Source organism: Mesoplodon densirostris, chromosome 2, assembly GCF_025265405.1.
Source record: "Mesoplodon densirostris isolate mMesDen1 chromosome 2, mMesDen1 primary haplotype, whole genome shotgun sequence".
Taxonomy (NCBI): domain Eukaryota; kingdom Metazoa; phylum Chordata; class Mammalia; order Artiodactyla; family Ziphiidae; genus Mesoplodon; species Mesoplodon densirostris.
In genome coordinates, this window is record NC_082662.1 from 152,554,708 (window position 1) to 152,576,204 (window position 21,497).

The following is a 21,497-nucleotide window of genomic DNA, read 5'->3' on the forward strand; positions in this document are numbered from 1 at the left end:
ATGACAGCGGAGTAGACCAGGGTGGTGGCGGTTTAAGTGGTAAAGAGTGCTCAGATTTGAGAACCAGCAGCACCTGCTGACTGTCTGCTCCTAGGAAATGAAAGAGAGAAGGATCAAGGACAAGCCTCGGATTTTAGCTTAAGCATCTAGGTAGATGGTAGTGTTTTTACTGAGATGAACAAGACTGGGGAAGGAACAGGGTTAGGGTTGGAGAAAATCAAAGATCTAGCTTGAATTTGCTTAAATTTGACATTCCTTTAGCCATCTGATTCAAGATCACACCAGAAAATATTTGGCACATTCAAACTAGCGAGACTTGAGGAGAGACATTCACAGAAAGACAGACAGGACGAAAAGGCAGAGGGCTATGTACCAGCTGGAGGAACAAGATAAAACCCCAGAAAAACAACTAAATGAAATGGAGATAGGCAATCTACCAGAAAAAGAATTCAGAATAATGATAGTGAAGATGATCCAGGACCTCGAAAAAGAATGGAGGCAAAGATCGAGAAGATGCAAGAAATGTTTAACAAAGATCTAGAATTAAAGAACAAACAAACAGATATGAACAATAACTGAAATGAAAAATACACTAGAAGGAATCAACAGCAGAATAACTGAGGCAGAAGAACAGATATGTGACCTGGAAGACAGAATGGTGGAATTCACTGCTGCAGAACAAAATAAAGAAAAGAGAATGAAAAGAAATGAAGACAGGCTAAGAGACCTCTGGGACAACATTCACATTATAGGGGTCCCAGAAGGAGAAGAGAAAGAGAAAGGACCCAAGAAAGTACTTGAAGAGATTATAGTCAAAAACTTCTCTAACATGGGAAAGGAAATAGCCACCCAAGTCCAGGAAGCACAGAGAGTCCCAGTCAGGATAAACCCAAGGAGAAACACACTGAGACACATAGTAATCAAATTGGCAAAAATTAAAGACAAAGAAAAAATATTGAAAGCAGCAAGGGAAAAATGACAAATAACATACAAGGGAACTCCCATAAGGTTAACATTAACAGCTGATTTCTCAGCAGAAACTCTACAAGCCAGAAGGGAGTGGCATGATATACTTAAAGTGATGAAAGGGAAAAACCTACAACCAAGATTACTCTACCCAGCAAGGATCTCATTCAGATTCGATGGAGAAATTAAAAGCTTTATAAACAAGCAAAAGCTAAGAGAATTCAGAACCACCAAACCAGCTCTACAAAAAATGCTAAAGGAACTTCTCTAAGTGGGAAACACAAAAGAAAAGGACCTACAAAAACAAACCCCCCAAAATTAAGAAAATGGTAATAGGAACATACATATCGATAACTACCTTAAACGTGAATGGATTAAATGTTCCAACCAAAAGACACACTCTCGCTGAATGGATACAAAAACAAGACCCGTATATATGCTGTCTACAAGAGACCCACTTCAGACTTAGGGACACATACAGACTGAAAGTGAGGGGATGGAAAAAGATATTCCATGCAAATGCAAATCAAAAGAAAGCTGGAATTGCAATACTCATATCAGATAAAATAGACTTTAAAATAAAGAATGTTACAAGAGACAAGGAAGGACACTACGTAATGATCAAGGGATCAATCCAAGAAGATATAACAATTATAAATATATATGCACCCAACATAGGAGCACCTCAATACATAAGGCAACTGCTAACAGCTAAAGAGGAAATTGACAGTAACATAATAATAGTGGGGGACTTTAGCACCTCATTTACACCAATGGACAGATCTTCCAAACAGAAAATAAGGAAACACAAGCTTTAAATGACACAATAGACGAGACAGATTTAATTGATATTTATAGGACATTCCATCCAAAAACAGCAGATTACACTTTCTTCTCAAGTGCGCATGGAACATTCTCCAGGACAGATCACATCTTGGGTCACAAATCAAGCCTCAGTAAATTTAAGAAAATTGAAATCATATCAAGCATCTTTTCTGACCACAACACTACGAGATTAGAAATTAATTACAGGGAAAAAAAAGTAAAAAACACAAACACATGGAGGCTAAACAATACGTTACTAAATAACCAAGAGATCACTAAAGAAATCAAAGAGGAAATCAAAAAATGCCTAGAGACAAATGACAATGAAAACACGACGATCCAAAACCTATGGGATGCATCAAAAGAAATTCTAAGAGGGAAGTTCAGAGCTATACAAGCCTACCTCAAGAAACAAGAAAAATCTCAAATAAACAATCTAACCTTACACCTAAAGGAACTACAGAAAGAAGAACAAACAAAACCCAAAGTTAGCAGAAGGAAAGAAATCATAAAGATCAGAGCAGAAATAAATGAAATAGAAACAAGGAAAACAATAGCAAAGATCAATAAAACTAAAAGCTGGTTCTTTGAGAAGATAAACAAAATTGATAAACCATTAGCCAGACTCATCAAGAAAAAAAGGGAGAGGACTCAAATCAATAAAATTAGAAATGAAAAAGGAGAAGTTACAGCAGACACCGCAGAAATACAAAGCATCCTAAGAGACTACTACAAGCAACTCTATGCCAATAAAATGGACAACCTGGAAGAAATGGACAAATTCTTAGAAAGGTATAACCTTCCAAGACTGAACCAGGAAGAAATAGAAAATAAGAACAGACCAATCACAAGTAATGAAATTGAAACTGTGATTAAAAATCTTACAACAAAGAAAAGCCCAGGGGCCTCCCTGGTGGCGCAGTGGTTAAGAGTCCGCCTGCCGATGCAGGGGATACGGGTTCGTGCCCCGGTCTGGGAGGATCCCATATGCCGCGGAGCGGCTGGGCCCGTGAGCTATGGCCGCTGGGCCTGCGCATCCGGAGCCTGTGCTCCGCAACGGGAGAGGCCACAACAGTGAGAGGCCCGCATACCGCAAAAAAAAAAAAAAAAAAAAAAAAAGCCCAGGACCAGATGGCTTCACAGGTGAACTGTATCAAACATTTAGAGAAGAGCTAACATGCATCCTTCTCAAACTCTTCCAAAAAATTGCAGAGGGAGGAACACTCCCAAACTCATTCTATGAGGCCACCATCACCCTGATACCAAAACCAGACAAAGATACTACAAAAAAAGAAAATTACAGACCAATATCACTGAGGAATATAGATGCAAAAATCCTCAACAAAATACTAGCAAACAGAATCCAACAACACATTAAAAGGATCATATACCAAGATCAAGTGGGATTTCTCCCAGAGGTGCAAGGATTCTTCAATATATGCAAATCAATCAATGTGATACACCATATTAACAAACTGAAGAATAAAAACCATATGATCAACTCAATAGATGCAGAAAAAGCTTCTGACAAAATTCTACACCGACTTATGATAAAAACTCTCCAGAACATGGGAACAGAGGGAACCTAGTTTAACATAATAAAGGCCATATATGACAAACCCACAGCAAAAATCATTCTAAATGGTGAAAAACTGAAAGCATTTCCTCTAAGATCAGGAACAAGACAAGGATGTTCACTCTCACCACTATTATTCAACATAATTGTGGAATTCCTAGCCACGGCAATCAGAGAAGAAAAAGAAATAAAAGGAATCCAAACTGGAAAAGAAGAAGTAAAACTGTCAGTGTTTGCAGATGACATGATACTATACATAGAGAATCCTAAAGATGCCACCAGAAAAACTACTAGAGCTAATCAATGAATCTGGTAAAGTTGCAGGATACAAAATTAATGCACAGAAATTGCTTGAATTCCTATACACTAATGATGAAAAATCTGAAAGAGAAATTAAGGAAACACTCCCGTTTACCACTGCAACAAAAAGAATAAAATACCTAGGAATAAACCTACCTAAGGAGACAAAAGACCTGTATGCAGAAAACTATAAGACACTGATGAAAGAAATTAAACATGATACCAACAGATAGAGAGATATACCACATTCTTGGACTGGAAAAATCAATATTGTGAAAATGAGTATACTACCCAAAGCAATCTACAGATTCAATGCAATCCCTATCAATTACCAATGGCCTTTTTTACAGAACTAGAACAAAAAATCTTAAGATTTGTATGGAGACACAAAGGACCCCGAATAGCCTAAGTGGTCTTGAGGGAAAAAAACAGAGCTGGAGGAATCAGGCTCCCTGACTTCAGACTATACTACAAAGCTACAGTAATCAAGACAATATGGTACTGGCACAAAAACAGAAATATAGATAAATGGAACAGGATAGAAAGCCCAGAGATAAACCCACGCACCTATGGTCAACTAATCTATGACAAAGGAGACAAGGATATACAGTGGAGAAAAGACAGTCTCTTCAATAAGTGGTGCTCGGAAAACTGGACAGCTACATGTAAAAGAATGAAATTAGAACACTCCCTAACACCATACACAAAAATAAACTCAAAATGGATTAGAGACCTAAATGTAAGACCAGGCACTATAAAACTCTTAGAGGAAAACATAGGAAGAACATTCTTTGACATAAATCACAGCAAGATATTTTTTGATCCACCTCCTAGAATAGTGGAAATAAAAAAAAAATAAACACAAAAATAAACAAATAGGACCTAATGAAACTTAAAAGCTTTTGCACAGCAAAGGAAACGATAAACAAGATGAAAAGACAACCCTCAGAATGGGAGAAAATATTTACAAATGAATCATCGGACAAAGGATTAATCTCCAAAATATATAAACAGTTCATGCAGCTCAGTATTAAAAAAACAAACAACCCAATCCAAAAATAGGCAGAGCACCTAAATAGACATTTCTCCATAGAAAACATACAGATGGCCAAGAAGCACATGAAAAGCTGCTCAACATCACTAATTATTAGAGAAATGCAAATCAAAACTACAATGAGGTATCACCTCACACCAGTTAGAATGGGCATCATGAGAAAATCTGCAAACAACAAATGTTGGAGAGGGTGTGGAGAAAAGGGAACCCTCTTGCACTGCTGGTGGGAATGTAAATTGATACAGCCACTATGGAGAACAGTATGGAGGTTTCTTAAAAAACTGAAAATAAAACTACCATATGACCTAGCAATCCCACTACTGGGCATAGACCCAGAGAAAACCATAATTCAAAAAGACACATGGCGGGGGCTTCCCTGGTGGCACAGTGGTTGAGAGTCCGCCTGCCGATGCAGGGGACATGGGTTTGTGCCCCGGTCCGGGAGGATCCCACATGCCGCAGAGCAGCTAGGCCCGTGAGCCATGGCCACTGAGCCTATGTGTCTGGAGCCTGTGCTCCGCAACAGGAGAGGCCACAACAATGAGAGGCCCGCGTACCACAAAAAAAAAAAAAAAGAAAAAAGAAGACACATGCACCCCAATGTTCACTGCAGCACTATTTACAATAGCCAGGTCATAGAAGCAACCTAAATGCCCATCGACAGATGAATGGATAAAGAAAATGTGGTACATATATACAATGGAATACTACTCAGCCATAAAAAGGAATGAAATTGGGTCATTTGTAGAGACGTGGATGCATCTAGAGACTGTCATACAGAGTGAAGGAAGTCAGGAATAGAAAAACAAATATCATATATTAATGCACATACGTGGAACCTAGAAAATGGTACAGATGATCCGGTTTGCAGAGCAGAAGTTGAGACACAGATGTAGAGAACAAACGTATGGACACCAAGGGGGGAAAGCGGTGGGGGGCGTGGTGGTGGTGGTGTGATGAATTGGGAGATTGGGACTGACATGTATACACTGATGTGTATAAAATGGATGACTAATAAGAAAATAAATAAATAAACATTAAAAAAACAAAAAAATTGAAAATTATATCCCTATTAATATTTAGTTTAATTTCCTTATATCAAACTATTCTTTTTTGAGAAATGGTAGGGAACTCTGACTAAAATGTTTATATACAGCACCATCCTATGCAGTGTCACAGAGTGGAGAGCATTTTTTCAAGAATAATTTTCCAGTGTTTAAAAATTCATGGGATATTAGTATATTAAGAAATTAGAACATGATAAAAATGGTATTTCAAAACATCAAAGAAAAGACAGATAATTGAAAAAAAAATAAAAGACTTGAAGAGAGTTAATAAAATATACTATCCATAGAAGGAAGGGGATAGTGTTGAGAAACCACAAGTAGAGCATAGCACCTGGGATAGTAACTGCAAGGCTCCAGAACCTTGGCCTCAGAGGGTGGGTGGAGGGGGCAATTACCAGAACCTAATAGTTTCTAACTTTCTTAGAAAGGGCTGTTTGGAGAAGGTCACCTGCCAAGAGCTGGTAACTTTGATTAAGGCCACCAAACCACAAGGACCCTACAGAGAGGGGGCCTTGGAATACATACTCTGCCCTCACTCTCCTTCCTCTCTCTCTGATCTCCTATGTGCTTCCCACCACCTGCACTCAAATGGAGGTGGCCATGCGATGTAGTACATGCGGGTCTCATCGGGGTGGAGAAGGATGAAGAATGGATATGGAGGGGCAGATGGAAGGCTTCCAGCCCACCATCCAAGTGGACACAGCAAGTAGGTAGCTGGTACTCAAGAGAGCGAGGTCAGGGCTGAAGACATGGATTTTGCAGTTGTAGGCACAGAGGGGCTTTTGAAGCCAAAAGATGAGACTTGCTCACCTAAGGAGAGAATATAGATAAAGCTGACATGAAAGCCCTAGGTTGAGAAACAGAAGTGATCAAAGGAGACCCAAGAGAAGAGAAGAAAAGGAGAAGAAAACCAAGGTGAGGGAAGTGTCACAAAAAGCAACAGGAGAAAATGTGTGGAGCAAAGTGAGTAGTGAACAGTGTCCAGTGCTGATGAGACCAGGTCAGATAAGGACTGAAAACTGACCACTGCCTCTGGCAAACAGAGACCACTGATGAGGTAACAGAAAATGTGGCTGGGGGAGGAGCAGGACACGAAGAAACAGGACGTTAAGAGAGGACAGGAAGCCAGGGGCCCTTCTTGCCTCTGAGGCAAATACTCAATAGTTTCCACACCCACACCCAAGATCCTTCTCCACATTAGGATTAAGACACTATTTCAGTTCTGCTTTTTCATCGGGTAGTTTAGCTAGTCTAGATACGATCCATATTTAAAATGTCTTAAAAACTGTTCTGAATAAAACTCAATTAAAAAATCTGCTAGAAAACTTAAAACAGAGCTATGTGATAGCCCATGAAAAGCTCTCATTGCAAAATATCTTCCACAGCTACAGCTAGTCTACCCCTCTGTCTCAGAGTCTAGGATGTAGGTTCAAGTCCAGCTGGTACTACTTATATGACTTCGGGCAAATTATAGACTTTTCTTAGTCTTGGTTTTCCTTATTATCCCTCCCACACTGGGAGTGGTGTCTTCCTTTCTTCTCCTTGAGCACTCTTGTGTGTGTTCCTTTATCTGAACTAACCACTGTATTAAAATGATCTGTGCTTTGCTCCACACTTTTAGACCCTGAAGATTAGGGACCCTCCTTTATTCATCTTCATGTTCCAAAGCCATGCACTCAAAAAATTTGGTTGAAAAAATGATTATTATTTTTAATTTACCTGAAAAGATTGTTTAAAGTATTAAATTAAATGCAGAAGCATCTCACACATGAAGATTTCAGTGACTACCAGCAGTTATTCATATACTTCAACCATTTTCTAAATGAGGAACATCTTACTTTGTATCTGCAACCTCTATTCATTTATTCAATAAATACTTGCATTCATTCAACAAACACATGTGCCAAACACTATTCTGGGTGTTAGGGACACAAAAGTGAATTAAACAGACAAAAGTTCCTGCTCTCAAGGAGCTTAAACTGGGGGTGGAGGGGGAAGACAGGCAATCAACAAATGAATACACATAAAAATATCAGGTGGCTAAAAAGTGCTATGAAAAGAAGTAAAGCAGGATATAGGAAGATAAAGAGTAATGGACGGCATTGGACTTCCCTGGTGGCTCAGTGGTTAAGAATCCACCTGCCAATGCAGGGGACACGGGTTTGATCCCTGGACCGGGAAGATCCCACATGCTAAAGAGCAACTAAGCCCGTGCGCCACAACTACTGAGCCTGCGCTCTAGAGCCTGCGAGCCACAACTACTGAAGCCCACGCGCCCTTAGAGCCCACATGCTGCAACTACTGAAGCCCACGCACCTAGAACCCGTGCTCCACAAGAAGAGAAGCCACCGAAATGAGAAGCCCGCGCACCGCAACTAGAGAAAGCCTGCACGCAGCGAAGACCCAACACAGCCAAAAAAAAAAAAAAAAGACTGATGGCATTACTTTTCACAGGGTCTGTGCTGTTTTCATGCAGACTTCTACATCCTAATTAACATCCTCAAGAACTGCTATAGATCATTTCCTTCAATCCAGGTGATAGCTAACAAAACAAATACAGCTGACCCTTGAACAATGTGGGGGTGGACTGATCCCTCTGCACAGTCAGAAATCCTTATACAACTTACAGTCAGCCAGCTCCCACCTTCTGCGGCTCCTCTGAATTTGCAATTCCACATCCATGGATTCAACCAACTGTGGACTGTAGTACTGTAGTATTTACTACTGAAAAAATCTCATACAAGTGGACCCATTCAGTTCAAACCTGTGTTGTTCAAGGGTCAACTGTATATTTCACAAATGTTCTGTGAGAAGCATTTGATTAGTGACTAATATGTGTGTAACATTTTCTAAAATCTCCTGTATGATACTCCATCTCTCTATAAGCATCCCGAATAATTTTACTTCACCATTTGTACTATTTAGTATAGATATGAGAACGACTCCACAATGCCTAACTGTTTAGTTTGCTGTCCAGTGAAACAACAATCAGTAGAGGGATCTCTTATCAAAATGCTCTATTAAGTACTTCTGAGAGTAGACACTGCACGAGGGATACTTACTATACTCTGTGGCAGCAGAGTAAAGGGTCCTAAGAACCTGGGTACAGCAGGGAGGGTTCATTGAGGAAAACCATCCTGGGGAAGTGACGTTTCAACTCAACCCACAGAACAGACAGGAGTTGGCTAAGAAAAGTGAGAGAGTCGGGTAAGCACTCCAAAGAAAGAGAACAGCACGTGGCAGGCCAGAGTCGGGCACACCTGAGCCCAGGAGGGCTGGAGCAGAGAGTACAAGTGCAGCGGTGGGTGGTGGGGAATGAGGCTGGAGAAGTCTATCTCTAAGAGACTTTGTTGGGCCACTGTTTTCTTTAAAAAAAAGGGAGAAAAGAGTCAAAAATATGAAATTCTACACTAACTTCTACTCCTTATTTTTTCAACTACCTTAAGCAAATGATTGGCTCTCCCTGTGTGGCACTTCCCTTGTGCTCAATGTGCGGTCAGGGGAGAAGTGGAAGGAAGGTGGAGTGTTTTCATGTTTCCCAATGATTAAAGAATGTTTTGATGAGACATGAGAGATACAGATTATGAGCTCAGTGTTTTGGTTTTTCTACTTATGTTCATGCTCTCTAGCAATATCTTTTGAACAAAGAGCTTGTAATGGAGTCAAAGTCTGTATCAGAAGCCTGGCCAGAACCTCTCCATTACGTGGAGGCTAAAGTCAGTGGAAGAAAGGGGAACGGGCAACAGTGAGGCCCCGTCTCTTCTGTCAATCAGCACAGGTAACTCCTTGAGTAGCTAGGAAAGATCTAGTTTTATGTTCTTATCAGAAAGAAAGAAACTCAGAGAATGGGAACAGAGGTCTTATCCAAAGCTCTACAAATATTTTTTTCCCCAACTAAATGCAATGGGCCCTGATACACTGAAAGGACTATTTAGGTAAAGAATTTAAAGAATTTTAAAATTACCACTTTACACCAAGAATCCCAGGGCAGCCTCACAAACTAAAAATCAAGTTTTGATTCGCATCTTGTAAGGGAGAGTATATTGTAGTGATCATCATCTTTGGAGCCAGAATGCGTGGGTTGAAATTCCAGCTGCTCCAATGACTAGCCATGTAGCCTTGGACATGTAACTTAACGTCTCTGTGCCTCAGTTTTCTTAGCTGTAACCTGAGGATAATGCAAGAAGCTATCTCAGAGGGTTGTGAGGATTAATGAGGCAGTTCACGTTAAAGTGCTTAGAAAAGCACCCGGCCAGAAATATGTTAGCTATTATTAGTATCTGATATGCGTTTTACAAATCCATAATAAACCTGTTTCCTACAAAACTTTTGCCTACTAGGAAAACTAATCATGGAACCAAACAAGAAAATCCAAAAGCCTCCAAAGTCCTTCTTCCCAAGGTGTGTCTATGGATAGGGCAGACTTACCCGTGGTGCCAGTAGGACAGTTGGTGCACACCACCTCCTGTGTCTTAGGGACAACAGCACAACTGGAGCCCCCAGGACACGGACAGGGTTGGCAATCAGAGGAGGTGCCCACGGTTGAATCTCCATAGTACCCGTCGCTACATTTCTCACAGTGGGGGCCGGCTGTATTCTCTCTGCAGTTACAAACACCTATTTGGAGAGCAGGTGTGAGAAAACAGGCGAGTGTATAAGCAAATAAGACAATGAGCATTTCCAACCACCTGCGAAAGAGCATTTAGGTCTAGCAGCCCCCAAAGGTCATCTTCTCACCTGTCTCAGGGTCACAGGTCTCACTGTGCCCATTGCAGGTACAAAGCACACATGGACTGTACGGTCCAAGACTCGGAGTTTCTCTTCTGTAACCTGAGAGGCACATCTCACAAAACTGCCCTCCGTATCCCACAGGACAGGTGCAGGACTCCACCCAAGTTGCAGGGACCCCAGGCCCAGGACGAGCGCTTGCCAGGGTGACATCATCCAAATATCCAGCACCTGTGTAAGATGTGAAGAAGAGGATCACTGAACTGCCTTTCGGATTCCAAAACTTCTTGCAAAGTCAATAATGCTAAAGGGTAACCACACCCAAAATTTCAGAGACAATCAACCATCAGTTTAATTCATCTGTTGGCGAAGATAACCAGAAAATAGCATTTAGAACAATTATGTGCTACCTGGTGCTAAGTATCTGGAATGGTGGTAAAGCAAACTTCATTTTTTAAACACACACACACACACACACACACACACACACACAGATTTGTTGGATTTTACAGTTCTCCCAATCACCAATGTGAAAAATGAAAAGCACTGGGCAATAATCTGGGGCAAGAAAAGATAAAAGGAAGAATGTGGAAATAATAAGAGTTTAAGGCTACAGCCATTAAGCCGTGTTTTTGTTCTTTTCCCACAAAATGAGGCACTGATCGTAGAGTTCAAGGATAAGAAAGCAGGGAAAGCACCTGTCGACAAGTACCACTCAAATTATATTTTTTGCCCTGCATAAAACAGAAAAAGTAAGTAAACAAGTTCTAATAATCAGGGCTACTTTGACAAATATGTAATTATTCCAAAGCTGTTATGCCGTACATCATAATGCTTTCCCATTTCCAGAAGAAAGTAAAAATAGAGGAAGCCTTATATTGGCTTAGCCCAGTGGTTCATCCAACCTAACAGTGCACATGACAGACTCAGCAGGAACATCCTATGGAAGACACAGGTTTTGATTGTACCATATTTCCCTTTAATTTCCATTCCACTCCTGTCTCTTGCACTCTTATCTTTCAAGTGTATTTCCCCATGTTATGAAATATCACTTGCTGTTTATATAATTCTTAGAAACTGATGATCTGAGGCTAAAGGACAGCTCTTCTATTTCTGCCTTGAATTTAGCTAACTTTTACTACATTTATGGGTTTTTTCAACATTAGATCATGAGAGACATCTCCACTGTTAATGTGCTTCCAACTCCAAACATTCTTAAGCCTCCCCATCCTAAAAGTACTCTTTCTTCGTTCGATCTGTCCCTACTCCCAAATTAGAGTCCAGTCACTCTCTTTTCCTTCCCTCACAGCAGAACTTCTTAAAAGAATAACCTGTATTTTACTTCTTCACCTTTGAATTTACTTAATTTGTGATTTAATTTACTTAATTAAATCACTGCAATCTAACTTCAGTTTCAACACTTTTTTTTTTTTTTTTTTTTTTTTTTTTTGGCGGTACGCGGGCCTCTCACTGCTGTGGCCTCTCCCATTGCGGAGCACAGGCTCCGGACGCACAGGCTCAGTGGCCATGGCTCATGGGCCCAGCCGCTCTGTGGCACGTGGGATCTTCCCGGACCGGGGCACAAACCCGTGTCCCCCGCATCGGCAGGCAGACTCTCAACCACCGTGCCACCAGGGAAGCCCAACACTTCTTAAAAAAACAAACAAACAAAAACCCTCACCAATGATTCTTCAGTTACCCAATACCAAAATCCAATTGTACTATCTTCCTAAACCTGTTAATTGTTCCTCTTCCTTAAAATTCTTTTTCTCTCAAGTCTCAGGTCATGGTCCTTAAATAACTATGTTTCCAGGATTGCATCTTCTTTTCTCTTTCTATATTTTTTTGTTACATTTCCAAGTTTAAAAATGATTACCCAGGGTTTCCCTGGTGGCGCAGTGGTTGGGAGTCCGCCTGCCGATGTGGGGGACACGGGTTCGTGCCCCGGTCCGGGAGGCTCCCACATGCCGCGGAGCAGCTGGGCCCGTGGGCCATGGCCACTGGGCCTGCGCTTCCGAAGCCTGTGCTCTGCGGCGGGAGAGGCCACAGCGGTGAGAGGCCCGTGTACCGCAAAAAAAAAAAAAAAAATGATTACCCATACGTTGACAACCCTTCGATTTTAGATCACCCGTCTCAACTTCTTCGTAAGCCCCATCCATATTTCTAACTACTTATAAGACATTTTCATCTGGATATTCATGCAGGCATCTCAAAAATCAACACGTCCAAGCTGGTGATGCCACTTTCAATGCCACACCACCACTCCTCTGATTCCTCTTCCCCCAGACAGCTTTAACTTTCTATAGAAATAGGTCCTCATTAAAAAAAAAAAAAAATTATAGGAAAAAAATTTAAAGAAATGCTTAAAAACAGCTTTTTAAATTTAAAATTATAACAAATGTTCATTCAGTAATTTTTAATTTTTCATAATTTAGCCAATTTAGTTAAAAGGGCTTGATAGTTACATAGCAAGAAATAAAAAGAAACAAAGGTTAAGCAATGTGAGCCAGCAGAATTATATTTGGGATTCTTAGAAGATTCTAATTATATATAATGTAACCTCAATAGGCTTATTTATTATAAAACAATACTATTTACTAATTTTCTCCAGGTCCTTAAAAGTAGTTTTAAAATGCATTATTTTTACACATAATTCATGTATGATGAGGCAGCTTATACCACTTCTTTAGGATCAGTGTTATAGTATTAGGACTTTAGAGATAACTTTTGATTACGGATCCTTTTATCTAATCATCCTAAATGATTCTCTTAAATTATATCATAACTTACTTCTCTCACTATATGTCCCACGGATCTTGATAGAGGTCAAATTGTTTAGGAGTTTCTGAAATTCGAAAGGGGTAAGAGTAGGCCTCCAAGGGTAATCTGTTGCTTCATGGAGCCTAGAGAAAAAAGAAGGGCCACATTAACCTCTGTAAGGACAATTCTGGGTGCTGAGAAAGCATTTCTTACTTATTTATGCCACCAACAATGCACTGCTCTGCCAATCTAACCAGGTCAGAGATGAGTCTGTTGGTTTGATAGTACAACTGGAAAAGGTACATGTAAACAAAGGGAAAGTTCCCTTTTACAAAGTCACCTTGAGAAGTCAGAAGTTTTTCTTCGACACACACCTTGAGGACTGATGAACTTTGACAAAGAAACCACTTTTATAATTCTGGTCAAGTCAGATTTTACAAACAAAACTGTCTTACCTGAAGACATATTTCATAGTGGTCTCACTCGGGTAGGAATTGCCCTGAGCGATCAAGGGCACAGACACTCTTAGGCCAGCTCCCTCAAGCACCAGGTCTTCTGCAGAGAGGCGAGTGTCTCGCCTGTCCACTCGAAAGGAGAAGGAGAAGTTCTGACCATAACTCAACACCTGCTTGCCCAAGAACTTTGCTGGAAGGCAGACACAATGGTGAGCAAGAATGTGAGAGTACGAATAAACAGGGGCACAAGCCAAGCCAGACCGCTTGCTAGCATTACTTACCAGGGGCAATGAAGTACCTAGGAAAGTAGCTATCTGAAATGACAGCGATATCTTGCCTCTCAGAGGACCACTCAAATGATGCTTCAGAGCCATCCCTTTGTTCCGCACGCCACCCATCCTCATCTGCAAGCAGAGGATGGAACACAAGTGCCGTTACTTTGTAAATGTCCTGAATTCAGGTCCTCTATATACCACAAAATATATAGCAAGTCATCAATGAAAGTTTTTTAACAACTGGAGGCTATAACAGTACCTACATATGCTATACCCCTCAAGCTATAATTTTCTTTATTTTATATAACATTTTATACTTAATTTGGTAAATTCTAAAACCATTTATATATACTTTCATTAAATTAAAAAGCCAAACAAAAATCACATACATTAAAAAGCAATGTGCTGATACTGTCAAAAATATCCTCAAAGAGCTACTGACTTTTTAACACTGTAAATCTAGTCTCACGATTCTAGAGGACAGAAGGAAAGGTCTACTTTACCAATCTGAAAGGTAGAGGTTATAGAATAAACACTGTAGCCGACAGCATTTGTACAGACAGAAGAATGCCCAAAGCAGAAGCAAGGTGTGCAACCCATAGGATTAGATGATTCCAGATTAAAAAATCCAGGTTTGCATCTGAAAGAGATTAAGATACAATCAGGTATTCATTGTACTTGAAATATGATAACAGAGAAAATACAATACGGCTAGAGAAAAAATGAGCTACCTCTCACAATTGAAGCCTTCGACACTGTCTTTGCAAACACATCTTCCTGTTTCAAAATTACATTCGTCTGTGCTGCCAGAAGGATTACAAGAGCAAGGCCTATTGGATGGAAAATGGAGGAAAACAATGAAATAAGAGAAAAGATAAAGAAATTCCACTCAAAGTCAATCTTTTGTTTTATATGTTAACAGATTTTTAAAAAAGGATTTTTTTTTTTTTTTTTTTTTTTGCGGTACGCGGGCCTCTCACTGTCGTGGCCCCTCCCGCTGCGGAGCACAGGCTCCGGACACACAGGCCCAGCGGCCATGGCTCACAGGCCCAGCCGCTCTGCGGCATGTGGGATCCTCCTGGACCGGGGCACGAACCCGTGTCCCCTGCATCGGCAGGCGGACTCTCAACCACTGCGCCACCAGGGAAGCCCCAGGAATTCCTCTTTTAAAAATGAATAAAAAGAGCAAAATGAATCCTAAAGTCATCTTTATATTTGGATTTGATTTCAATCAAGGATAACCATCACTTTTAGACATTGAAAACTCTGCTTCACCTCTGTACGGAACAATCCTGGATCATCATTACAGCTAGAAGCCTTAAATCTTGGTTTACAAGTATTATGGGGGGAAAATGTTTATATGGCTGCAGATTAACTACAACATCTATTAGTAAGAATCAGCTACATTTGGATTCTGCCCCCTTGAAAAATCTTACCTGCATCCAGCCTCAGTAAGAGAATGGTACCCAGGCTGGCAACGGTCACATTTGTCCCCCATCACTCCAGGCTTACAGCTACATCTGCCATAGCTATCACACTGTGTACTGAGAGAACCTGAAATTTAAAGTGTTCAGTGTCAACCACCAGTTAGGTAAGTAAAATTAATGTCTCAAAGAAAGAAGGTTGGTAACTAAAAACAATGCCTGAAAACCAGAATGCAGATTGTTTTTCAATATCTAGATGGTAACCAAGAGAATAAAGATCAAATTTTAAATCAGAACACTCTCAAAATCATACCCCTTTAAGCCAGGACTTTTAAACTTTCCAGACATACACCCTAAGATGAATCTACTCATAACTGTTGAAAAACACTTAACAAATCACTCTGTACCCAATGGTAAATCGTACACAAAACCAGTCGCTGCTCTGTGGACAAGCACAGGCTCCTTATGGCCTGTGTCTAGAATTTAAGTATATACAGGCATGAATAGCAAAAATAAAGCTCAAACTCCTGAAAAAGTACAACAGACTAAGAGCACTCTGCCCCTCTGAACACACACCGATGTGCTGAAAGAGTTCAGCCCTCCAAGGAGGTTAGACTAAACAAAACCATTAACAAGGAAGAACTCACGAAGCAGCTAACCTTTTACAGTCAAAGTTCAAATGGTCTTGATGATCTTATTGCTAATTATTTACAAAACCATTACTCAGGCCAACCCCACATTTTTATACACACCAGAAAATCATCTGAAGGTCCAACCTGGTTAAAGAGAGTAGAGGCAGATCCTAAATCATTTACATGTTATAACAATGTACACTCTCCTATACTTAAGCTGTGCGAATCCCTAGGAAACAAAGCTTTATTTTCTGGGGGTACAGGGAATGCTTATTTTGTCTTCCAACCATCACAATGAAGCATACTCTGCCTCTCACTTACCAACAGGACTACAGTGGCAGGGAGAGCAGGCTTCTCTGTTCCCAAGGCGGAAGAAATTCTCCCGGCACCTCTCACACTTGGCGCCGTCCGTGTTATCCTGGCAGTTGGTACAGTGGCCACCATGGCCCGTGGAACGGTATAGTTCAGGGTCAAAGTAGCATTCCTGCGATCGGCCATTGCAGTCACAGGCTGTTGGCCAAAACGTTAAGTCAGATCCATGTTCCTTTACAAACAGCATTTTAAAAGACTCAAAGAAAACAAAACCATAATTCCCCACATCTCTGACAGACAGGCGGTGGCAGATTAAGAACGACCACGAGATGCACTGTTCATTCAAAAACAAAAACGAAAACTGTATGTCTGTCTATAAAGGGTTCATACAGTCAGGTTAACAGCTTACTAAGAAATGTTCATTCTTATCAAAAATAGTACCGTCATAAAATATAAGTAATCCCTGTACTTAGGAATCTCCGCATAGTTGTACACATACAAACAAAAGCCAAGTCAAATTACAATTTTTCTGAATCTTTATCCTTCATTCTAATACCAACTCCAAGCACAAGGGGCCAATTTATATGCAGGCTTCAATTTATGTTAACTTTTCAGGGCTCAGACAATTCAAATACATTAGATACCAACTTCTAAAATGCCAGATTACTTGCATACCCAGACTGGAGTAATCTTGAGACACATGGGTAAAAATTAGTGCCTCTTTCAAAAGAAGCAGGAAATCTACAGATCCACAAGAAAGTAAATCCACAAGAAGGGAAATCTAGATCCATAGATGCCTCCAACTGCTGGGAAGCCATAGTGCCAAACGGGTCATCTGTTAAGTAGCTATATTCCCTACATGACGAGTATCTGTAGTTACTGAAAATCTTTATTATATTTATACTAAGATGATTTTTTCCAAATTATTGATTCTGCTCCAAGTACAGACACTAAATAAAAATAAAATTTTATTTGATTACAGATAGAGCAGGAGATTGTTGTTTTAAAAAATTTTTGAATTTTTTTTTCTCCTCCCTGCCTTTACAATGAGTTCTATTATAGTACTATATTTGAAAACTTTTTAGAAACTTGAATCGCTGGCACCAAGAATTAGAGTTAAGTAACTCTGAAAGCTCCCATTCCCTTCATCAGCTATTTCTCTTCCCTCAAGTCTCCCTAGATTATCTCCCTAGATTATCTCGCAATCAGCCCAGCTCACAGCACCTAGATGGTCTGGCGCTTAGAGGCTGTGAGGCAGAACAATCCCCATGTCCTAACCCACTGCTAAAAGCAGATGCTGTGGCTCCCTCATCATCAGCTGGTAAGAGAGAAGGCAGCTGTCATTTTCTCTTCCCTAGCTCCAGCACCCTGACAATACTGTAGTACTGTCACTCCTCCAGAAACTTCTCTCTTTGATGGGCCATAGTGCTGAAGGGACCAAAGAGGAAAGCAAATTGACTTAGCTCCTTATCCAAGTCTGTTAGCTACTGTATTCTGTTCACTTGCTAGTGAGAAGCTGGATATAATGTTACACTTGTTTTTTTCCCATAATGTTCCTGGATAGACTCAAAATATGACATCATTAAGCAGATTACTTTTCAAACACATGTGTACATTTATTTAGATGTCACATCTTAGGAGTATTTCATTTTTTTCTTTTATCAGCCTTTATCATGTAGTTTCCAACACTGGATATTACAGTCCAGTAAAAGAATTCAAGAAGTTCAAGTGCTTAGGAATGCTAGAGGAGGCTATAAAATTTATCTGAAAATCAGGAATTTGTTGAGAAAAGAAAAGTTGAGTAAGAAAATCTGGGGCTTCCCTGGTGGCGCAGTGGTTGAGAGTCCGCCTGCCGATGCAGGGGACACGGGTTCGTGCCCCCGTCTGGGAAGATCCCACTTGCCGTGGAGCGGCTGGGTCTGTGAGCCATGGCCTCTGAGCCTGCGTGTCCGGAGCCTGTGCTCCGCAACGGGAGAGGCCACGGCAGTGAGAGGCCCATGTACCTCAAAAAAAAAAAAAAAAAGAAAATCTGCTGTAGGCAGCTAATGGAAATAGTCATGAGTCAAGATATTGGTCCTTTTTCAAGATTTTTGCCAATAATTCCTGCAAGTTCAGAGTGTCTTCCTTCTTATTCCCTTTATTACCAAGAGGATACAATAAGGAATATTTATAAGGACATAAGAAAATGTTGCTGCTTTAAAAGTTTCTCACTTTCAAGTCCTTGGCAAATCATGATTACACGGTTTCATGATTTTTCTCCTGAGATTCCTTCCTCTATCTCTTCAGAATAAACCAAGACATTATGAAGGAATAAACAATGTGTAATCTTTTTCATTTTACCTCTTCCTAAGAATACTAGGATCTACTCTTCTTCCCAGAGCCACCCACCTCTGCATGATGGAAGTAGGAAAATCCTCCCCATTGTGCTCTTTAGTGAGATAAAGAAAAAATAATTTTGATAAATAATCCATCGAATAGCAGTCCTAGTCTAGAACTCATCACACCTGACAAATGTTAATCAACAATCCTGGCTGTTTGAATAAATGAGCATTGAAAGCAAGAAGAATATTTTAAAGGGCAACAAAGAAAAGACTGGAGAAACCATATTTTAGAGTAGGCAACCCCAGCCCAGTATTTAGAGCTAAGCAAAGGCCAAACCTTGAAGATGCTGCTCCCATTCTGTTATGTGTGTTCATGAAGGAAATATAAAACCAGCACAGTTTATGTTTATGGCCAATTGCCCACATCTATGATTTTCCTTTGACGTGCATGCAGGTTATTGTTCTACACTCTCAAATTAGGGAAGAAGCTCTGCCTTTCAGGCTTTTCCTTTCAAGGAGGAATCAAAGGAAGTCACCCATTCCTTCTCCCACCTCTGAAGTCTTCAAGACAATTTAGCAGACGAACACCAAGGGGCACTCACGCAGGCATTCGCTGGCACTCTCAGCAGTCGCCCTCCTCCACGGCCGGTCATTGAAGAAAGGAAGGCACTTCTCACAGTCTACGCCGTAAGTATTATGTTTGCAATTACACACCAGCTTGTCAAATTCATTCTTCACGCACTCGCTTGCATGTCCGTTACATTTACACCTGGGGAGAGAAGAGACCCTTAAAAGAATGAAACACCTATGAAGCCCTGAAACAGATGCAGAAAAAGGATGTACACATAGAACTGAAAACCACCTCAGGATGTTTTTGAGTTTACCACTCAAAACGGTAAACTGAGAAACTGAGCAAGATTAAGTAATGACTGTGTGTTTTCAGGTATGAAGAAAAATTAAACAAGACAAAAAAAAAAAAAAAAAGGTAGCTTTATTTAGCAGGGGATGGGGCATTAACCAGACATGAGAAGAAAGTCCCCAACAATTTCTGAGGGCATCTGTAGGACCATTTCCTGAAGTGAAATGTGTGCATCTCAAGAGGCAGCCAAGTGTAGTGGTTAAGAAGAACATGGACTCCAAGGCCAGGCTGCCTGGGTTCGAAACCTTGCTCTGTGACTTACCAATGTAACTTAAACTCGGTGCCTTACCTGTAAAATAGGGAGGATGATAATACCTATTTCACAGAGCTATTGAGAAGATCAAGAGGTGGCTATATGTATGTGCCCAGGACTGTACAGGCATATAACAAGTCAATAAATTTCAGCAGCTATCTGCCATCATGATTTTAAAGTATTTGATCTGAAGACAGTGAGAGACAGATACCACACCACCGTATGGATCTCTGGTAGACTGACATTCCCTCCGGTTGTTTGGGGCAAGAATCCTTGAAGGAGCCTTTAGATGCAGGTACTACCATAAACTAAGGACTCATGGAAACCCCCATGAATACTAACACGCACTCTGGCGCAGAGCCGTTACCCTCACTCGCTCTTTAAAGATAGCAGTCAGTTCCACGGCTTCAAGCACCACCTAATAATACACTCAAACACTTCTGCAACACCTACAGTGCACCAGGATGAATCCCAAATGTATATCTCCAGGCCGCCTCTTTCTCCCAAGCTCCTGTCCTTGACTGCTACACAAATTTAGATGTCCTCCACAACTTAAACCTTTACATTCTACAACGAAACTCACCACCTTCCCAAATGAGCTCAGCTTCTCTGTTTATTCTGTTAATGATACCATCATTCTCCTGGTCACTAAACCTTCAAAATCACCTTTGACTAAAATCCTGATAATTCTTCCTTCATAAAATGCACCTAAATGTTTCTTTCCATTCTGCTGTCACCACCTTAATGTCAGGTATTTGTCACCTAACACCTAGATGACAGCATAATAACAGGAATATAAATTCTCTCGATCATATTCTACTGTTACCTTGCCTGCAGCTAATCTTCCTAATCTACTGTGTTGAAATCATAGCCCTAACTCCAAAAAAGTACACGATTTCTCATTGGTCACAGTTTCCATCAACTTTCACTGAGCATCAATCCCATACCAGGAACACTGCATACAAAAATGATGTTTCTGCTCTTGAGACTTCATAGTCTATTACAAGGGGAGGTAAGTCCAAGATTCTTGGCTCACTGGCTAAGGTCTCTGGCTACCAAACTCTCTCTGGTTTACAACTCCACAAATTCATATAAGATTTTCCTTAAGTCAAGGAGGTTTAAACGCTTCCAACTCTATACTTTTGCTCATGACATGCACCCAACCCTCCTGCACCCAACCCAGACATCCTCTCTCCTTATCTCAGCCCTACCTATTCTTCCACGCCTAGCTTAGATTCCATCTGTTTCTCTAGCCTGACAGTGCTGTAACTACTCTCTGACATGTGACATCTCTTTATCTAAACGCTTGATGGTACTGGTATTTAACTTTTTGCATATTCATACATGGCCTGCCCCATTCACCTGCAGGATCCTAGAAGGTCAGGTCCTTCTCAGCAAAGTGAATGTCAGACTTGCACTTCCTCAGTAGCTCCATAGTGCCTGTCATAGAGCTTTGCACTTAAATGCTCAATAAGAATTCACTAATGTGTTGATTTGACAAGGTTTTAGAAAACCTAATTACTTTGTTTCCAGGATAATGAGGTCCAAAAACGTTACTAATATAGTTGTAAACAAGTTGCTACATTCACTTCTACACCAAAGCTCCAATCACTTTCAAGGTTATTTAATG

General features: G+C 40.6%; 1 protein-coding gene across 1 annotated transcript in view; it reads right to left on the reverse strand.

Annotated features, from left to right (window-relative positions):
• LAMC1 (laminin subunit gamma 1) overlaps window positions 1-21,497 on the reverse strand; it is a 127,921-nt gene that overhangs the window by 25,217 nt on the left and 81,207 nt on the right. The window contains exons 4-13 of the mRNA XM_060091161.1: window positions 19,298-19,464; window positions 16,384-16,572; window positions 15,443-15,560; window positions 14,738-14,836; window positions 14,510-14,646; window positions 14,013-14,135; window positions 13,732-13,921; window positions 13,307-13,419; window positions 10,526-10,747; window positions 10,217-10,405 (exon numbers count right to left, since the gene is read on the reverse strand). Of these exons, the coding sequence (XP_059947144.1) occupies window positions 10,217-10,405; window positions 10,526-10,747; window positions 13,307-13,419; window positions 13,732-13,921; window positions 14,013-14,135; window positions 14,510-14,646; window positions 14,738-14,836; window positions 15,443-15,560; window positions 16,384-16,572; window positions 19,298-19,464 (1,547 nt within the window). The remainder of the gene's footprint in view (window positions 1-10,216; window positions 10,406-10,525; window positions 10,748-13,306; window positions 13,420-13,731; window positions 13,922-14,012; window positions 14,136-14,509; window positions 14,647-14,737; window positions 14,837-15,442; window positions 15,561-16,383; window positions 16,573-19,297; window positions 19,465-21,497) is intronic.